Genomic DNA, 20307 nt, shown 5'->3' on the forward strand with positions numbered 1-20307 from the left:
TGTATTTTTAATTTTGTTTGGCCAAAGCTTAACCAATTCTTGAATCGCTGTTTGTTCCTAATAACATGTGTGATGAGTTGCTACAGATGGGCGCTCTTCTCCTCTTGGGAAGTCCAGTCTGTTTCACTGCTGCTTACTACTGGCACTTTGGGATTGCCACCAGGACGTTAGGGCACTCAGCATCTTTTGATGGAGTGGAGGAAATCATAGGAAGGACATCTACTGCTTTATTCTCTGCTGCATTGGAACAAAAGGAAGAACACTCTGCAGTTCCATCATTTGCCATTTCTTCTTCCATTGTTTCTTTTAGCCCTCACTGCTGCACATTGGAACGTTTTGGAATACTTTAAAGACATGAGGCATAATGGGAATAATTTATGGCAAGAATTGTTTGATAATTTTTTCTCAAATCTACTATCTCACTAAGATATAAATATCCTAAGAAATACATACAGAAAGATCTGTGAGAAACAGTATAATTATTTCAAGGACCACATCACTTTTGGGGCCAATGGGTTTTATTATCGCTTAAGCCTGATGTACAGATCTAATCATGAGCTCTGTCCCTCACCTCCCATGAATGCTCTTTACACTACTGGCAGCTCACGTCTACTTCCATGGGACTATTTTTGTGTTGGATTTACAGACCTGATCTTTAATGGGTAACAATCTGTGCTCATCGAAGTGAGCACAGATTTGCATGAAGGAAGAATCTGAACCAGTTCATGCTGAGAGCAAAGAAAGTTCTTTCTCTCTTTAAACAAACAAAGCAAGCAATTTAGACACACTACTTGGAGAGACTTTGGGCTTTGTTTTTAACTCACAGTATATTTGACCTTCAAAAGGACACATAACAATGCAATTCAGAGGTGTGCTGCCTACAAGCTCAGCTCCTTGTTGTATCTGTGCAGCTGAGGAAAGTGAAAACAATGAAGCAGATACTTTGAGTTCCCAATAAGAAAAAAGAAAACTGGCAGCCTTTTCTAGCTATACTGTTAAATATCTCTATTTAAATGCAAATGATCATCTGACACTGCCAAACAAAGTCATGTACCACGAAGCAGGCATGCAAGTTTAAAAAAAAAAATTAAATTATTTTTGAAGATGCTGGATCACTTTTATTTCCAGGCGGAGTTGAGCTGGCTGAATACATTTTTGGTTGTGAGGTGAGGGTCAGCTACACACCTAGGATTTTCAGATATGACGGGTTTTATTTTAAATGCAGCTTTTGCAGAAGTGTGGGCAGCCTCTCTGGTTAGCTTGGAGGGGTGCTTGAAGTTTCTTCTGAGTTATCTCACTGTATGTACTGCACTGGAAAGCCCGGTGCATGCGGTATGTATTAGAAGGGGGAAGGGGAAGGGAGAGGAATAAACAGCCAAGCTGGTGCCTTGTTCTGCCTCAGGAATATGTGGTTACAAGCAATCGGTGCAGTGCTTTGTACTGTAGCTAGCTGCAAGACTTCTGTCTTTCTCCCTAAACTCCAGACCCCTTAAGCAAGGCAGGGATGAGATCTGACTGCAAGGGAGGACTGGGCATAAAACAGAGCCTTGCAAGAGGAGGCAGTGTTGTCCAGGAGTTGCAATTTCTCCCTAACTGTGCCCAGGAAGGATATTCCTGCTCAGGTGGGGACCAGACAAAACAAGTTCCCACTTCTGGTGGTCAGGGATAGCCAATTTATAAAACCCACTTCTTAGGGATCATTTTTATTCAGTAGGTTGAGCTCCATTGCCAACAAACAAACTTAATCTTACTGAGTCTCCTCTGTTAAAATTCTTCCTCTAATTTGCTCTTAACCTCACCTTCTTTTTAAACATCCATTCTTATAAATCAATAGAGGTGTATTTGCTGTCTGTGCAGGGTTCCAGTAGCCTCTTAATAATCATAATAATCGTTATTACTGATTAAAGTTGCATTATTCATGCCAGATGGAGTCCCCTCCCTGTCAGCCAGAATGAGTTTGCATTATGTAGTTATAGTACATTTGTGATCTAAATAAACAGATGGCAGAATGTGACAGCAAATTATGTGCTGGTGATGTCAGCAACAACGTTTCCTGAGTATAATTGCTTTAAATGAACATGAATGCAACAAGAAGCTGGTAGTTTTAACAAGGTAGTTGGCATACAGTGTGGTAATTACTATACAGCATCATCAGAGGCGCCATGACTGCTGTGTGGGGGCTGAGGGAAGATCATTAGCTCTGAAGTAGTAGTGACTTTACACAACTATCACAATGGGCTTGCTCAGCTCAGCTGTGTAACGCCTCGTAGGGTGCAACACTCTGGTAGCAGCAGAGTGGTGTTGTCTTTTGGGGCGATCCAACCTTAGCTGAATGACATTTTGGTCTTCCTCCAGTGCTGCCTCCCGTCAGGGCATTCAGATATTTGATTTAGGGTAATGGGGCAGTGTTAACAGCAGCTGCTGGTAATGCAGGATCGAAAGGTAAGCTTCTGCGTCCGGTTCAAAGGGGAAATTTGCTTAATAGATTCTTAACAGTGTTTGTTGAAGAATAAAAGTTTAATCAAAAATGAGGTTTGGATCCTGTGATCAGAGGAGAAGCAGTAGGGACTGTGCATAGCTTCTCACAGTGCTGATCTTGGGTTTCTCAGGTTGTCCCTTTGGGTCTGGCTCGCAATGAAGGGCTTGGCTGCTTACACCTCAGACTCTGCCACACCAGGGCTTTAGCAGCTGGGGCACAGGGCACAGTAAGGGAGCTCGCTGTGCCTGCTCTGGGAGCATCCAACCTTCAGGAGGGAGAAGCACTAGGAGCAGGGGTGTGACAGCTCTGGTGGAATGAAACCACCGTTCGCTCCCAGTCAGGGCTGGTGTAGGACTGTCCAACTGGTTTTCTGAATAACTTAAGATGCAGTCAGAGGAGAGTGTACCAGTCCATCTGCCAGCTTTCTGTCTCCTCGCACATTTTCATTTAGCCATGAAATGGAAGACAGGAACTCAACTCCTGCTTCAGTCCAAGCTGGTTTCAGTTGCTAATTTCTGGGTAGTTTATAACAGTTTATCAAAGATACCACTGCTGGCTTTTCCTCCTCCCTCCATATTTTACAACAGAAGCACCTACAATTGCTTTTCTCTGGAGGGACTAAACCTTTCAGCATGTGGAAGGATGATGTAGAGCATCACCTCTAAGTTTGGAAGAAGTTTCTTCAGAAGCACAGCCACAGGCAGCTTAGAGAATCAGCAGTCTGAAATGGAAAGGTCCCTTGAGTTAAGCTGCCAGTGGGGCTAAGTGCATGTACCAGGGCACGATTCCTTTGCCATGACATTGAACATGAAGACTATGCAAGCTTTTGGGGGTGGCTTTTCATCACAGACACTGAGTGTATCTCCCCATCATTCAGATGAAATTGAACAGGAGAGAGATCCTCTCTAGCCCAGCCAACCCTGCCCATGTGGAGAAATGAGTGGGTCTCACACAGGGCACAGAAAACAATACAAATAGCACTGGGTGATGAAATCATTCTTCAGTCCTCTGGACTCGTTCATCTTCAGTCTAGGTGATCCTGCTCAGGCAGCAGGCTTGGACTAGATGATCTTTTGAGGTCCCTTCCAACTCCTAACATTCTGTGATTCTGATTTTTCTGGGTTAAAATGTCCAAGTCATTCTACATAGCAGAAAGGTAGTTAGGGTACAAAGTAACATAGTACGTAGCCATCTTTCATATGTTTTTGACACCAACTCAGGCTCTTTATCTGGGTCTTTTCTTACAGGCATAATTTCAACCTTGGTAAAGCATAAAAATCCTTCCAAAGACAAGATGGGCCCTCCTTTTTAGCAGTTGTTGGATGCTTGAAAAGTGAAAGGAAGCCACTAATCTGTCTCTGTCTGTCTGTCCTGCAGGTGGTCGATGCCACAAGTCCTGCACAGGCCGGTGCTGGGGACCCACAGAGAATCACTGCCAGACCTGTAAGTATATTAGAAACAAAGGACAGAAAGATGATATAACAAGGATCCTACGTTTTGCTTTTTTTTTTTTTTTTTTAAATTGTGAAGGAATACTCTAAATTCTGGATTTAGTATCATTCCAAAACATTTGAAGGCTTTTTCCATAAGTTTTTACCAACAGATGATCTGCTTTTTATTCCACCTATGTGAATTTATGCTTTTCTTTCCTCCCTTGTGCTTTCTAAGAATTCTTACACTAACTTGAATTTTCTTTTTACTTCTTGGTGGCAACATGGAGCATTGCTCCTGAGAATATTGGTGGTTATTTTGGAATACACTGAAATGAATACTGTAGGAACAGAAAAAAACTGCAAGGCAAATTTGGAGATCTTTAGCGACAGCCTGACACTGCAACATTCCTCGTGCCAAAATACTCTGTTAATTTCAGTGGGAGCCTGGGAATATTCGTTCCATTGCAGAATTGTTCTCTTTATAGTAACTCAGAATGTATTTCAGTTGTACTGAAAGTAAGAATAGTGGGTTTTTTGTGAAGGAAATAGTAAGTAAATGGTTGTTTCCCATGTCTGTCCATCCTCTTGAATTTAGAGAGCATTAGAATGGATATAAAGGAACTAGATTGAGAGAGTTTCTTCCTTGTGTGCTTTCAAATCCTTCAGATAGGCACTAAAGAGCTAGAAGTACAGTCACAATATTAGCAAATATAAAAGAGGAGAGCTGTCTTTTCCTACAAATTGGTGGGTTTTTTTCCCTTTTTTAACCTCCTTTAGGGGAATAGAGCTATCCTTTACCTTTCCATTCTTTGGAATTTAGGAGAGTGGAAATTGGTGGTGCTTACTGGAGTACTCTTCCTAGGAAATGAAATGGTTGCTGTTATCTCCCCAAGAGAGCACTGCTCTAGCGTGTGCTTGCTTCCTTGGCTGGGTTGTAGATAGGAGGAAGGGATTGTGACAAATTAACCGCTATCAAGCAAGCGCACCAACTACCTCTCTGAACTGATGATACCCGATGTCATCTGCCTTGTTTTGTTGGAAATATTAGGAACAGTGCAACTATGCTGCTTTTTTTCCCCCCTACTCGGAGCAAGAGATAAGAGGAAATTAGAAGTGGCAGACAGCTTGACATGAACATTTTCAAGTGAGCACGAGCAGGAAATCCAAGCTGACCTCCTGTCCGTGGCAAAGCGAGGGGCGCAGGCGGTGGAGCTGCGTGCCTGCAGAGGCTCTGCCAACCTGCCAGGCTCTGCTTTTCATTCAGGAGCATGCTGATGTTGCTGGCAAAGCTGATGACAGAGTTTCAGCTCTGCTAAAGTTAAAGTTAACCTGTTCTTCTGCTACTGGGTCCACCTGCTTTCAGACAGGTGGTAGGAATAACTGCATGATGTAGGTACAGTAAGCAGATTCTTCTTTATCTGAATCAAGCTAGCACGCCTCCTTCCTTTGCTGGCGGTCTGTATGAATGCCCCAAAGAAGTCAGCACTCAGAAAGCCTCCTTACATCAAGGTTATGTGCTGAAGCACACAATGGACTTAAATCCAAGCTGACCAAATTACTTTGTATCATAGTTAGGTTAGAATGAATTAATGCTAGTTCTTTTCCTGTCCCAGTGAGAGGCCTGTTTATCTATTAAAACCAGTAACTCTTTAAGAACCTGGGCAATTCATCCAAGAATGCTCTAAGACCTTGGAAGCTATGTTGTATAAGTGTGATATGATCCTGGCTCAGGCCTTTGCACCAGCAAGCAGAGCCTCCAGCCTTAGGTAAAGTCAGAAAGACCAGCTGGACTGTGGCTGCAGAAGTCCATGTGGCAGGACTAGCTCCCACAGTCTCAGCCTCTCCAAAGCACCGCTCTCAGATAAGTGAACTGATTTGGTGGATTAATGTAGTAACAGCAGAGAGAGAAAAACTTATCTGCAGTTGTTGTGAAGTCAGAAGCTTAACAGAGCTGCACGGTAGGTTTGCTCGAGGAGTGACAGCTATCTCTCTCTTCACAGTCACTGCCCTCTCAAATCCAAACAGTGGGAACAGGCTAAGGCACAACAGTGGATTTAAAATAATATACTATGGAAAAACATAATCTATCTAAGTTTCTGGGAGAGACGCAGATCACACATTTCTAAATTGAACTACTACTCGGCAGCCTTTTACCTTCAAGCACAACCTGCAGACTCTGATTGTCAAGGGCAGGAGTTAATTTTATATCATTTACTTCCTCTTTGCCGCCCTGACCTCGCTGCACCTTGGGTAAACAGCAGGATTTAGGGAAAAGACTGAATATTAGGCTGGCAGTGGGCATTTCTTTGCTGTGCTTTTTCAGAACATGGTTTTCTGCAAGCCATTTGAAGCCAAGAGTAGGAATGTAAGTAGAGACTCAACATAAAAATGCAAGAGGTGCTGTGCTTCTGCTGCCTTCATTTCTGACTTTAAACATGCCTGGCTTTCAAGCTCATAAATGTTATTCTTAGATACAAGCTGGAGATAGGATGAATGATATCACAAACGTAGACCTTAACCTAGTCACCTTGGGGATGCACGTCTTTCAAGTGCATGTTGTAAAATACTTCAGCAGTACTACATCCCAGTGTCAAACTATTTTGTTCCTAGAAACAACTCAAAGGTAAGTCTGCATTTTAATATTATCTTTTCTTTTTCTTTTTTTTTTTGTTATTGAGTCACTGAAGCAAAAAATTCTAATGAGCCCCCCTCCCAAGATAAGATTTAAATTATTTTCCTGGAAAAGGATAAAAAATGAAAGATGTTAATCCGTGTCTTTCATTTCAAATTACATATGGAAAAAAATCAAAATCCTTTTGTTTTTTACATGAATATCATCTACCTAGCTGCTTCTTATGTTGCCTTCCAGCAATGTCTCTCTGTACTTCTAACTCTGTCTGAAGCACCGCCTGCATGTGCCTCTGTCCTAATGTCTCTCTAAATGTGACATGAAAATTTATGTATTTAAGAAGACAATTAATAGGAAATTTAAAAGAAACTGTTCTGTTAGGAGGGAGAGAAAATGTAAATTCAGGGTACTGTTTTATGCAGTTAACAATCCTTTTTTGTTTCATAATGGAATTATTAGTGAATATTGATATTGAACATTTAAAAGCAAGGTGTTATTGTTTGTTTAGGTGTCAGGAAAGGCTAATGTGGAAATACTTTAAAAAGAACCTATTTTTCAAAGAGTAAATAGAAGGTAAACCACGTTAAAAAACACAAGGAGAAATGCTTTGGAAAGTTACTAATCACGTTTGGAAAATCTATGGTTAGGTTGTTACTATTTTTGCTCTCAATTCCTGTTTTGTATGAAAATAAATTGGAACATTTACAGATTGAATGCATTATTTTATGAAAATGGCAGATTCTGCACTTTGTCTTAGAGGAGTGGGACTGAAAGAAAAAATTCAAATGTACAATACAGGCCCAACTAATGCAAAAAAAAAAAAAAAATAAAGGCAAATAGCCTTTAAATCAACCCTCAAACATAAACATTCAGCAAGTGTAGAATGCTCCAAGAATCTGTATGTGTACAGGAGTTTGGCCTGAGCATAATTGTGTTTATAGTCTTCATGCCACTGGTGTTGCTGTGGAAAAGAAGGTGCCGATGCAGTAAGTACCCAATTAGAGTGGTGAAAGGCAAGCAGGAGCATGGTGGGGAAGACAGAAAGAGCTGAACCAGCAGCTTCGATCAATCAGGGTAACCCAGCTCTTTTGCTTGGAGCCAGCATCTTTAATTAAAGTCCTTGTATTTCCCTACTAACTTTGCATGTTCGTAAGACTTTTTTATTGACTTCAGTTATTTTCTATTTTTTCCTTCATAGATTTATAGTGCCCTGACATAATTAAAGATTAAGGGGAGCAATAAGAGAGACTGATTAATTGCACACATATATGAAGTGCCTGTTCAGCCCCATCCCCAACACTGCTTGTTGCTTTATCACAGTGAAATGCTAGTAGAGATTAACAGTCAATGTTCTGCACTCCCCATAAAACATGTCCCACACATGGCATGTTTTTTTCAAGACCTCAGTGTTTCCCCCTGTCCTTTGCTTTCCTACCTATGAGAGTTCTGTGAAGCCCCACCCTCAGATTTCTTGGGATCCAACAAACAGTAGGCGTCAGGATGGGTAGTTGTGCTGACCCTTGAAAGTCTGGTTCAAAACTTGGGGCCTCAGCTGTTAAGGCTCTCCTCACAGTTACATTGGCTGAAGAAATTAGCATCTGGCACCTAAAATTCCTCTGGGATCCCAGCCCAGATGTCCTGGATCTCACATGCATTTCTGGGATGCAAGAAGCAGTTGATGAATGTGTTCCTGATCACCCCTGTCCTCCAGGTCCTCTATGAATAGTCTCCATGCCTGGTAGCAGGAGGAGGAGAAAGTTGGAATTGTTCCACTCTTCTCTCTGCAACAGGGTTGCTCTGGGTTGATGCTGCCTATTCGCAGCCCAGTTCCCTACGATGTGTCCCTGCTCTCTTCTCAGCACTGTCTTGAGCCACACATCCCATCTAGGAGCCACGTACCAACATTCATCAGCCTGAACATACAGTTTGGTATCTTGGGGTAATATTTACCTTTACATTTCACTGTTTTAGATAGTTCTTGAGTCACAGCTATAAAATCAAGTGGTTGCATTTGAAGGACAGTTTTTGAGGAAAAAAAGCTTCCTATCTTTTTAAACCAGTGCAGCTATGTAAATTTTCTACAGGGTTACCTCATGATAACAATTGCAGTAAGCTGAACTGGTGAGTTCTGGTTATTGGTATGTGAACAATCAGGGACTTCAAAAATACATATATTGCCTTGTCTTTGCTTTGCTTTGGAGAAAACCCTTCTTTGCAAACTGTCTTGAATATGAGTCCTTAAAATAATTCAGAGCCCACGAAGCTCTTTTCCGTCTTGGTGTGTGATGCCACAAAAGATATCTGACAGGTCTTCCTCAGAGCTGGACCCTCAGTAGCAGTTATAACGCAAATACACCATGCAGTCGACCAGAAGACAAATATGGTATGTTGTGCCCTTTTCCTAGAATTTGTTGGCATTTCTGTTGGCACTGTTTGCTTTCCTAGCAAAATAAACAATTAGGGAAGAACAGTGACAAACCTTTGCTGTAATTGTAGATTTGACAAACCGCTTAATAATTCCCTAGTCCTTAGGAAAACTCAAAACGTGCCCTATCCGGAGCAGCAGATTGAACAACAGGTAGAGGCCCTCATTACGCTGGTTCCTAATCATAAGCAGAGTATGCTTTTTGAAGGTATTCATGCTGAAAGGGGAGCTGAATCCCTCCAGGACAGCCATGGTGCAGGGGTGCTCTTGGCTATTTTTGAGAAGGAAGCATAGTCTGGAATAAATCGTTGCAGCCTCTTAAAAGGTTATGGAACTTTTAAAAAAATGACCATATCTGTAACGTTATACATTGCACAAGCCTTACTATGGGGCTCTAGAGAATGGTGAATGATTTAGATGATTTGTCCTACCCTAATAGTGTGAAAACTGCTGGAAAGATGTCAGTAAATTGCTTAAATCCATTGCTGTTGTTGGAGCTTGTTCCCCACTGCTATTTAAACTATGCAGTCTAGGGAAGCACTATTATCTGCAGCTCAGCTTGAAAAAAGTGTAATCCTGAAAATACAGATCTTGGCTCACTCAAAGAAATAGCTCACAAGTTGATACGAAGACCATGCCTTTTCTAAGTATGCCCAGATGGTCATTGTGGTGTGTGGACATGGACAGGCACAGGAGAGGCATGTCCTTCCTCCCCTTGAGACAGGGAATCTACCTCCTCAGGGCTTTTTCTAGGGAGGCAGCGGTGGAGAAGTCTCAGTGCCTCTTGGGAATAGGACATGCTGCTGGGATCTGGTCTCTTTGCCCTTTTAAAAGTCTGTCAGGAAACTTTCTCCACAGGGGGGTAATGGTTACATGGTGATGATGGGCATCTTGACCTGCTCCCAATAGCAGCTGGCACTGAGGTAAATTATAATTGAGTTAATTAGGAGGCTCATACTAATTGCCTCCACAGAGATGCTTTACACCAAAACTTCCCAGGTTGAAGCAAAATGTAAAATTGCTGTGGAGTGTCAGCAAGGAATGGTCTTTTAACAGCAACCTGCTGGTGAGCAGCTGTGGTGTGGTTTCATGTCCTCATCTCCTACTGTGACATGTTAACTGTATCCACCTGAAATTTGTCCCTTAGGTTCTCTGCCTCTTGTGCAAGTAAAAAAAAAAAAAGTTTTTTTTTCCTTTAATTTGGTGAGGGAAAGCTTGTGGAACCGTCTAGCGGCAGCCACTGAGCATGTGCAGTTGGGTGGGACACACTGAATGTGCTCTCTGGGAAGGCAGCAGCCATTTTAGCTCCTTGACTGCCCCAAGGAGTGGCTCAGCACATGGCCGCCAGGGCTACCCCACTGCCAGCTGTGGTGACACCAGGCGGACGGGCACCAAATGGCAGTGGAGGAGAGGTCATCTTAAAAATGGGGTAAATGAGTATTTGGATGGTGGCCCCCTGGCTCAGAGGACAAATCCTTCTCTGAGGCACAACACAGGTAAACATGGAGCATTTGGGTTGCGGGATGGAAGGGTGCCAACAGGACAGTTGGGGAGGGAATGTTTGAAGGGGCGTGCAGCAACAGGACTCCTGGAAAGAGTCCAGCAGAGGGGTACAAGGATGATTAAGGGCCTGGAAAATCTCCCCTATGAGGAAAGGCTGAATGAAGTGGGGCTGTTCAGTCTCAAGAAAAGAAGGCTGAGAGGGGATCTGATCAATGTTTATAAATATCTCAAGTGTGGGACATGGGGAGAAATGGCCAGCCTCTTTTCAGTGGTCTGTGGGGACAGAACAAGGGGCAATGGCCTCAAGTTGGAGCACAGAGAGTTCCGCACCAATATGCGGAAGAACTTCTTCCCAGTGATGGAGCAGTGGGACAGGCTGCGCAGGATGGTTGTAGAGTTTCCTTCTCTGGAGATATTCAAGACCCATCTGGACGCTGACCTGTGTGACCTCTCCTAGGGATCCTGCTTTGGCAGGGGGGTTGGACTTGATGATCTCTGGAGGTCCCTTCCATATCTCTGTCATAATTTTCTCTATACTTAAATAAGAAAAATCCTTTTAGTCTGTTTCTCTAGCAGTATTGGCAACAAGTGCATTATCATAAATTTCTCTTTTTTTAAAAATCAGATTGCACAAGGCACTGAAGTGATTTCTGTCTGGGGGTTTGCCTCTGCTATCAACAAGATGGAATTACTCTAAAAGAGCATTGCTTTATTCCATAGATTATAAATTATGACCTCTTTGTTTTGGTTTGGTTTTTTTTACATTTCTGCGTCCTGAATAAATATTATGTGTATCAAGAAGCTTTGGCGTTACCTTAAGTATTTCTGGCAACTTGTGGGGGGAATTTGGATTGGAAAGTACTTATCAATGAGTTGTTGATACAATAAATAGTAGAATTGAGCAGAAAGTTGCGTGGAATGTTGCATTCTTTGGATGCTTGAAAATTGGTTCCCATAGAGAATTAATTAAATGTTTTTAACATCATAAATGGTAAAGCTTAATTATAGAAGTGTAACATCCCTGCTTTTAGGAAAAGACAGCTGACAACACAGCTTCCTGACATTCTGTAGGCAGTGGTTGGTATAGTCCTGTGGGTAATACTTATTCCTTTTTCCATGAAATAAAGATAGAGGCTATAGCCAAGTGAGGGGAGGAAGATGCTCCACGTGTTTACTAATCTTTCCACAAGACTGAGCCTTGAGGTAGTGTGGTACCACTTGGGTCACTGTGCTTTTTGGTAGAATATGGTCATTCCCTTGTAAACGAAGACTGGATTGGGGTACTAAGAGAAGGTAAGTGGTGTTTCCAGATGGGTTCTTATCTGCAGGTTGTATTCTGTTCTGTTCTCTCATTGCCTGTTTGTCAGATTGGTTGTGATCAAGAACAGCATTTGGTTCTGAGGTTGCTGGCCTCACCCTGAATGTCACTCATTTTCCCAGTGGTGCGGTTCTTTGTGGGGGAAAACTCATGTGGAACTGATGGACATTTCTCTTGTTTTGTGGTGCTTTGTCATGGTTTTTTTCCATATCCTTCCATTAGCTGTTTACAAAAACTAATAATTTGAAAATAATATTCCACCTGAATTTCTAAGGGTAAGAGAAACACTTTAAAAGCCTGCCTCTTCAGGCCTGGTATGTCTCTAAAGAGAGGGTATTGTGAATGTACTTGGGAGGTTATGAGTGGCCAGTACCATTGAAGCAATTACCTTAAAACTTGAGGGCTTTTTTAGTATGCTCTTTGGTTTGCTGTTTTTCTCAGTGTGCAGTTAAGAGCTCTCTCCTTAGTTCTGATGCTGATGTGATAATTTTCCCTGCCTCCTCCTAGTAACGAAGACAGTGTGTGCAGAGCAGTGTGATGGACGGTGCTACGGGCCCTACGTCAGTGACTGCTGCCACCGGGAATGTGCTGGAGGCTGTTCCGGACCTAAAGACACCGATTGCTTTGTATGTGTGAGACTTCTCATTTTTCTTGTTCCTGGCAGTCACACTGCAAATTCTTAATGCTATAATCCTTGAAATTCACAATTTTGTCCCTTTTAATGTATTGCATACACACTTCCCAACTGAGACTGCAAATTTTAGCATTTAATGTTTTTCACATTATATTAACGTCACTTATCTACTTAATATTGCCCATTAACAGATTTATGAGATTTGTAAATACAGATTGAGACCCATTCATATGCTAATCTCTGTGATTTTTATCTTTTGCTCTCCTAAAATTAACATTTTAGAGGTGATAGGGAATTTTTTGAGGTATTTATCATTGCATTTGAGCATGGCTTTTATTACTGCTCTGTGTGCATTTTATCTGGAAGTCAAGAATACAATTTAGCTTCTCTGTGAAAGGTGTTCTCTATTACTGCCAGGCTTGATTCAGATTCAGCTTTTTTACTGGGCATGCTTCTTGGCAGATATGGAAGGAAAGTGCTTTCCAAAATACTCCACCCTGGATGCATGCTACTGTTAGAAATGACAAAAGGTCCTAAAAACAGAACTTAAGGTAGACAAGTAGTGAAGCAGTAATTTATTATACATTCTTGCAAGAACGGGTGACCCAACAAAGTAGGCACACTTTTGGTCAGTGCCTGCAGCCTTTTTATACCATACATCTATACATATTCATCACCTGTCCCGCTTTGTATTAAGATGAGTTCAAAGAGGTGGTTTCCATAAACTCCTCCCAATTGCGTCTGCGCGTTGTCCTGTGGTAGTGGTCGTCGGGGGTCTCAGCGATGAAGGTTCCCGAGTCTTCCTCAGGTTGAACCTTTCACCTCCTTCCTGTGTTTAACTATGGATTTTACAGGCTCAACCCAGGCGCCCCATCCACAGCAGTACACAGTATAATACACATGGCATGTCTGGGATATTCCCACTTCCATTGGTGAAGTAAATTAAAATGCATGAGTCCTTTTGTCTGGGACAACTGCTTACTGGCAAGTAGTTGTCTTTATCTTAACTTTCCCGGCAACTGACATGGCCTAGGGCTGAAGGAAGTCAAAGCTCCATACAGGTTTCAGATTGCACATGTTAATTTTGTGAAAGGTTTGTTCACTCCTGATCAAAATTATTAGATTTATCGAGACCCCACATCGTTTTTCCTGTTTGACTTGATGTACAATCAACATGATTGAAGCCTGTTCGTTGAGCCTGATTTCCTTAAATTCCAGCCCATGTCCTCAGTCAGGATTTAACCCCTTATCTCATTGTCCAGGATCATCTGTATCTTTTAGCAGAGCTGTATACTCAAATTGAACCCTTGAGAACAGTATTCCCCCTTATTTTATATGCTATCCTAAATTCTCTACACAGGATTCCTGATGAGGCAGCCTAAGTCCTTTAAGTCAGTAAAGAATACAATAACATTTTTCAGTTTGCAAAAGCAACATTTCTTAGCACTTTCCACACTACTATGTATGCTTCAGATGAGAAGAGGAAAAGGCTTTTTCCATAAAAAACCATACAGCAACATACAGGGCTTTAGACAAATTTGTCTTGTTTGTAGTCCATTATTTATAATAGTGTAAGTAGCTTCAGAACCCAGATCCAAAAAAAAATGTGTGGCTCATCACAGTGGATTGCAGAGACAAGTTTTGCTAATGCTTCCAGGGGAATCAAGCCTAGGCCTAAAGAAACCTGGAACTGGAAAATGCACAGAGAGATGGATTTTCAAAGGTGCCCAAGTGATTGAAGAATATCTACAAAGTTGGGTAGGCTCCTTTTCAAATCCATCAGATTGGATTGGAAGGAGGGATCTGATGGAAAATCGCAGATGTTTTGATAGTGTAAGCGAGCAGATGGTAATGAACTGGCAAAAATGAATCTTTCCCTGGCTGGACCTGAAACTTGCTCACTGTTCAGATATCATTTGATAGTGGTAGGCATTGTCCTTCAAAAATACATTCTTAAATGCTACTCTTTTGCTGCTGATGAAATGCAGGACTGGCCTGACTTAACTAGTAACAGGTTTTACTTTGCACAAGTAGCTGCAATTCAGCACACATGGTACACCTGATCCAAATCTCACTGGAAGTTCTGTCTTAGCTTTGGACTAGAGATATGGGAAAACAGTGTTTTCCTGTGTTATGTACAGTCTGAACAAGTAAAGAGGCAAAACGCATTTATTGTTCCCATATAAGCGTTGAGGAACATCCTCAAAGCTGATGTGTCCATTTTCAAAAATTAAAGTCAGGTTATTTGCAGCAGAAGCTCTGCAGTACTGCAAGAAAATGAGTTAGACTTTCTGAATGATGGTGGTAATGGAAACGTATGCTAAAAATCAACTAGTGAGTTTGTTCTGATCCAGCAGAGAAGCACCCAAGGGCTTTATTCTGATTCGCTCCTGTCCCGAGAGCCATGTAAAAGAAATTCAGCAGGGGGCTGGCAGTCTTCAGGACTAGTCATTGCTTGCTTAGTACACACTGGGTGAAAAGTGTAACCCTTTAGGCTATAGACAACTGTGCTTAGCTTTCAGCTGAGATACAGATCTTCGGATTTTTTTCTCTGTGTATTTTCTGTGCTTTCATTCACAAATTAGCAGCATTTAGCACCAAATGCTAGAAGTTTGCATAGATTATCGAAGCAATTACAAGTGCATACAAAGCATCATAGTCATAAATTAAAAGATCTCAAAACTTTTAGATGAGCTTTTCCTGAGAAGTGCCATTTCTCTGGAGTATTGGTATGCTTTGCTTTATGAATTTGCCAAACTGGTATCAGAGGATTGTCGTGTACATGATAGAGTACCTTTTAAGTCAACGGTGAATGTAAAAAAAATGCACTGAGGAAACAAACTATACTTGTATTTATTAATAAGCAAACGTACAGCTTATGAAGCATTACAAATCCTGCAGTGTGTTATGGCAGCGTGCAACAGTATCCTGTTGCAAATACAGTTTTAATATTTCCAGAAAAAATGCGTGCGTTCTCCTCCATATGTTGCAGTACAGTCATTTGCATATTCAATTCTAAAAGCAAGACAGTCATCATCATCTGACATAACTGCAAGCAAACATGCTAAAACAGTTTGAGAGATGCGCTTGTCTCGCGTTTAGAACTAAAGGGGATCTAAAACTTGAAATGCAAAGGAGGTCTGGTTGAGTGCCCAGTGGAACCGGAAAAGTGACACAGCCCAATTCATAGGGTGGGCTTCCCACACAGTTGTTAGCAAAGAGTAAATGACACTGTTTATCTTTGGAAAGGAACAAAAAAAAAACTTCTGTGAAAACCTGACAGTTTTTGTAATATATATTTTAACCAGAAAAGAGAGGATCAGCAGATTGGCTTAGCTCTTGCTCCATACCGGACAGTGCCTTCATCTTGGCAACTCCCCCTTTGTCCCTTGGAGCAGCAGATTTGTCCTTCTGCATTGGTTACGTTATTGTCACTTCTGAAATCTGCTGAGTGGCAAGTAACCTCCTCCAGCCCTGCTGGCCCTAATCTGTTGGGAGGTAAGGACTGTGAGTAAAAGCAGAACTACAGAGAAATCCTTTTAACTTTTCTCTAAGTCCCAACCCTAGAGGGGCATGACACACGTGTCGGTATACTTCTTGAATCTTTAAAGATTCAAAAACACCTGTATTCTTTACAACCTGGAAAAGGACCGGAAGATTAATCCCCAGACTAAAACTTCTAAAGCATCCCAGCTTCTGGAAAATAGGTTAGTGGGAAAGCAGCATCCAGTAGCAGTGGTTGCTTAAACTGCTAGACGGATCCAAGCCATGCTACAGCCTTTGTGTTCATATGAAATTTGACGTTTATGGTACACTTTGTGAATGTTACAGTACTGGGTCTGGCTGAGATGAAGTTAATTTTCCCCACAGCAGCCCACATGGTACTGTGCTGCGTATTGGTAGTAAGCAAGGTACAGATAACACCCAGTGTTGTGGCTAGAGCAGTGCTGGCATACATCAAGGCTGTCCCTCCCAGCAGTAGGCTGGGGGTCAGCAAGATCCTGGGGGGGGGACACAGTTAGGATTGCTGACCCAAACTGACCAGCAGGGTATTCAATGCCGTATCGTGTCTGCTCAGCAATAAGAAGCTGAGAGAGAAGGGGGGAAGGGGTGGGGGATGAGGGGGGCGCATTCAGGCTTTTTTACAGCGTTTGTCTTCCGAAGCAATCACTACACCTACTGAAGCCCTGCTTCCTGGGAAGTGGCCAGACATTGCCTGCTGATGGGAAGTACAGAATAATCTTTTGCTTTGCTTTGGCACGTGGCCTTTTGCTTTTGCTGTATTAAGCTGCCTTTATCTTGACCCGTGAGTTTGGGGTTGTTCTATCCATCTTTTTTTTTTCCCCACCCTGTCCTGCTGAGGAAGGGAGTGATAGGGTGGCTTGGTGGACATCTGGCAACCAACTAAGGTTAAACTGCCATGATTACTCCAACAGGATTTTTATAAGCTGTGGTTAAAGCCATAGACACGATATGTGGTAATAAGGAATGTAAAAATCGGTGGGGCTTTTCTATTACTAATTATCAACCTTGCATGGTCAATTATTTTCCCTGCATACCATTGCTTTCTTTATCCACACACTTGCCTCTTCATTTGTCAGCCCCCTGTCCTCGATGTCAGCTGTGGGTGGCTGAGCTTGAATGCTAAGTGATACAAAGTCCTATTTTCTTTTCTCAGTGTGTGAAGCAACTGACCTTGTTAAACTTGCCACTTAGGGAAATGACCCCCTCCTGTGCTAGCTCAAAAGAAAGTCTTATCCCTCTTGCTTTCTAATTGGGAATTTCAGTTTTCGGCTAGACTATGGACTCACGCTGTAAGAAATCTAAAGGTTGGACGTCTGAAAAAGTCATTAGCATTTGTTTAGATTGACTATGATAAATAGCTGTTCACTCTTGGCAGTTTTAAAATGCCCTATCAAGTTCTGAATTAGTTGATTGCCGGTAGTAACAATACTTATGAAACAAATTACAGTGTTGTTATGGTTTTGTAGGAAGTGCTGTAAGTCAACTGTGCTTCAAATTAAGGGGGCTCACTGAGCCCTCTTTCATAAGTCAGGCATTTGCCAAGATCCTAGCAAGAAACCTTAGCAATCAAAATGAAGATCAGAAAACTCTGTCACATTCCTCACTGTTGCAGTAAACCTGAACAATCAAGACTGTATTTTAAATGTAAGAGAAAAAAAAAGGTATCTATATGATTTGATTTAATTAATTGGTTTTTTCTCCCTTGCTTTGCAGGCCTGTATGAATTTCAATGACAGTGGTGCATGTGTCACACAGTGCCCCCAGACTTTTGTATACAATCCTACCACCTTCCAACTGGAGCATAATCACAACGCTAAGTACACCTATGGGGCTTTTTGCGTCAAAAAGTGCCCACGTAAGTGCTGTGTTAGATGCCTCTTCCTGCAGGGGTGGGAAGTTTGAGAGCTGAATGTCATGAGCCTCACAAAACAAAGAGTGAATGAGAGCTAAGCCCATAGTGCAATATCTTAAATCAGTCCACGTGTGCTTACAGCCTCTAATAACTGAGTCACATGATAACTAAAGGCTGATGCTTTCCAAGTATCCTAGAACATATTGGTTTTCTTAAAAGAAAGGGAATTCACTAGGTTTCTGTTTTCTTGAGCATCACCTGTTACATTCATGCTTTAGATCAGCATCTGGAAATTTCTAAAATGAACTGTTAAAAGGCTATATTGTTTAGTGGGATTTTGAAAAGGTAGAAAAATAACAGTCCACCACCAATACAGCACCAAATGTTTTTATGATATTGATGTCCTTTTCTTTACTTGGAACAATGATGGTTTGACAGAAAGTTACCATAAGTATTTTCTGAGCAGCTCTGTCCCACTGAGGAAAAAACATGCAATACTGGCAACAATAGTCTTAAATCTCCAGAGTAAAATTAGAGGGGAGGAGGGAGTTAAAAAAAGAATAATTCCATGCATGTAAAAAGCACACACTTCTGACATGCCAGACAGATGATGTAACAGAAAAATTTAGAGGGTCTTCACTTAGGTAGTCTTTGATACTGCTGCATCAGTTAGAAAGAAAATCAAGGGAGATAGTAATTCTTGCTCTCCCTTTCATTCCTACCAAGGCTTTCAGGTCTGTTGTGCATTATTCTATACATAAACTACATATAAGAAGGATGAGTAATCTATAATAAATGGAACCATAATTTAACCCAAAGTAAAAAACAAATTTTGAGTCTCTGTGGAGGACTTCAAACTGACAGTAGGCTGAGGCTGTGAATGTCAAGGATTAATTCTGTCTCTAATCATGTAGTGGGGCTTTCAAAGTATGACTTTTTTTCCCAAAAAAAACCCTGGTCTACCATGCACTACTTAGGGGATACAATTCTTTGTCCAAATTCTTCAGTGAACTCTTCCCCCCCTCTTTTCTTGACATTTTTAAGCTTTTCGTTAGGTAGGATCAGTCTGTATCCCCTTTGTCAGTTGTTTTACAAGGCAAAATTGATATACTTGCCATTGTCTTGTGCAGTGTTTTATCCCAGATGTATGTATTTGTGTATATAGGAAAGGGACTAAGCAGAGCATCTCGTTTAAATTCTCTCCAATTATTGTAGTTTGGGATTTTTTTAATCTCAATTATTAAACCAAATTATGGGATGAGGGGGAGGATTAGGACTGACAAGTCATGGATTTTCATAAGTCTCCAGAAACATGCCTAACTTGCTGTCTTATTCACTCCTGAAAACAATGAGAAATAAAAATTAATGTAGAAGTGTTGAGGCCATTAATAATAGGGATTGACATAGAGTCCAAAAACATGTCCCCTACTATTATTTAGTCCAGTGGTTTGCTTTCTGCCAACATCATCTTTTTCTCTTCAGACAACTTCGTGGTGGATTCCAGCTCTTGTGTCCGTGCATGTCCAAGCTCCAAGATGGAGGTTGAAGAAAATGGTATTAAGATGTGCAAACCCTGCACTGATATTTGTCCAAAAGGTAGGCAGTAGCTTAGTGTAAATTTCCTTGGAAGCAGTCTGTGCTGGAGAAGAGCAGCGCAGGGTGTTATTTTGGTATGAAATACCCTTCATGAGTATCTTGTAGAATATTAATAACCTTTGTATATCCACAGAACTTTGAGCAAGTGAATAGGCTGTGTGTGAAGTATACACAATAGAATGAAAATTTATTCAGTTGTAATAATATAACCAAATGAATTGCTTTTGATTAGATAAAAATGAAGAGGATTTCTCTGTTGGTTTTAGAGAAATCTGCAAGAAGTCTTTAATATGTTATTTTAAAGACAGGTATTTCCTGGAGGTGTGTTAGAGCTGTCCTTTTGTCATTCCAGAGGGGACCATACTAAATGTGTCATACTTGTCAATACAATGTTAAGTTTCCATTTAATTTCTGGTTTCTGGTTTTTGGTAGGGTTTTTTTTAATCATCTCTGTTCTCTCAGAAACTTCTACCTCCTTTCTACATATCTAAAACATAGACTAGGAGTTTTTCAGTGTTGGTGCTGTTGAGAAGACTGAAACTTAGAGAGGTTATTTTTTTTCCCAAGCTCTACTAGGGAGACTTTTTGACTTTAAGGTCTCAGGTGTAAAGCACTATCATGGGCCTCTGTCCCTTCTCAGTCGTAGTGGCACCAGTGCAAGGGAATTAACACGAAGGTACTGAAAAAAATAAATCAACAGCCACTCCATATGACTGAAACAGTCATACAGAGACCTCTGCCAAGGCAGGGTACTGACATGTTGAATTCTAAGTGAAGGGTCTGTCCAGCCCTTTTATCTAATTGCAGTAAATGGCTATTTTGCTGGAAAATGTTTTATGCATGAAATGCACATGTAGTGTTCCTGTCAAGCTTCATAGCCTTACTCTGTGAGGAAGAAAGTTAGCACGTGTGT

The 20307-nt window shown here is 41.4% G+C and overlaps 1 protein-coding gene across 1 annotated transcript in view; it reads left to right on the plus strand.

The window, feature by feature from the left end:
• The window catches only part of ERBB4 (erb-b2 receptor tyrosine kinase 4), a gene marked incomplete at both ends in the record, with an annotated part of 629788 nt that overhangs the window by 445898 nt on the left and 163583 nt on the right, over positions 1–20307 (plus strand). The window contains 4 exons of the mRNA XM_084264301.1: positions 3857–3922; positions 12295–12413; positions 17660–17801; positions 19281–19394. Of these exons, the coding sequence (XP_084120427.1) occupies positions 3857–3922; positions 12295–12413; positions 17660–17801; positions 19281–19394 (441 nt within the window). The remainder of the gene's footprint in view (positions 1–3856; positions 3923–12294; positions 12414–17659; positions 17802–19280; positions 19395–20307) is intronic.

The sequence above is a fragment of the Gallinula chloropus genome, assembly GCF_964237585.1.
Source record: "Gallinula chloropus genome assembly, chromosome: 5".
Lineage (NCBI taxonomy): Eukaryota > Metazoa > Chordata > Aves > Gruiformes > Rallidae > Gallinula > Gallinula chloropus.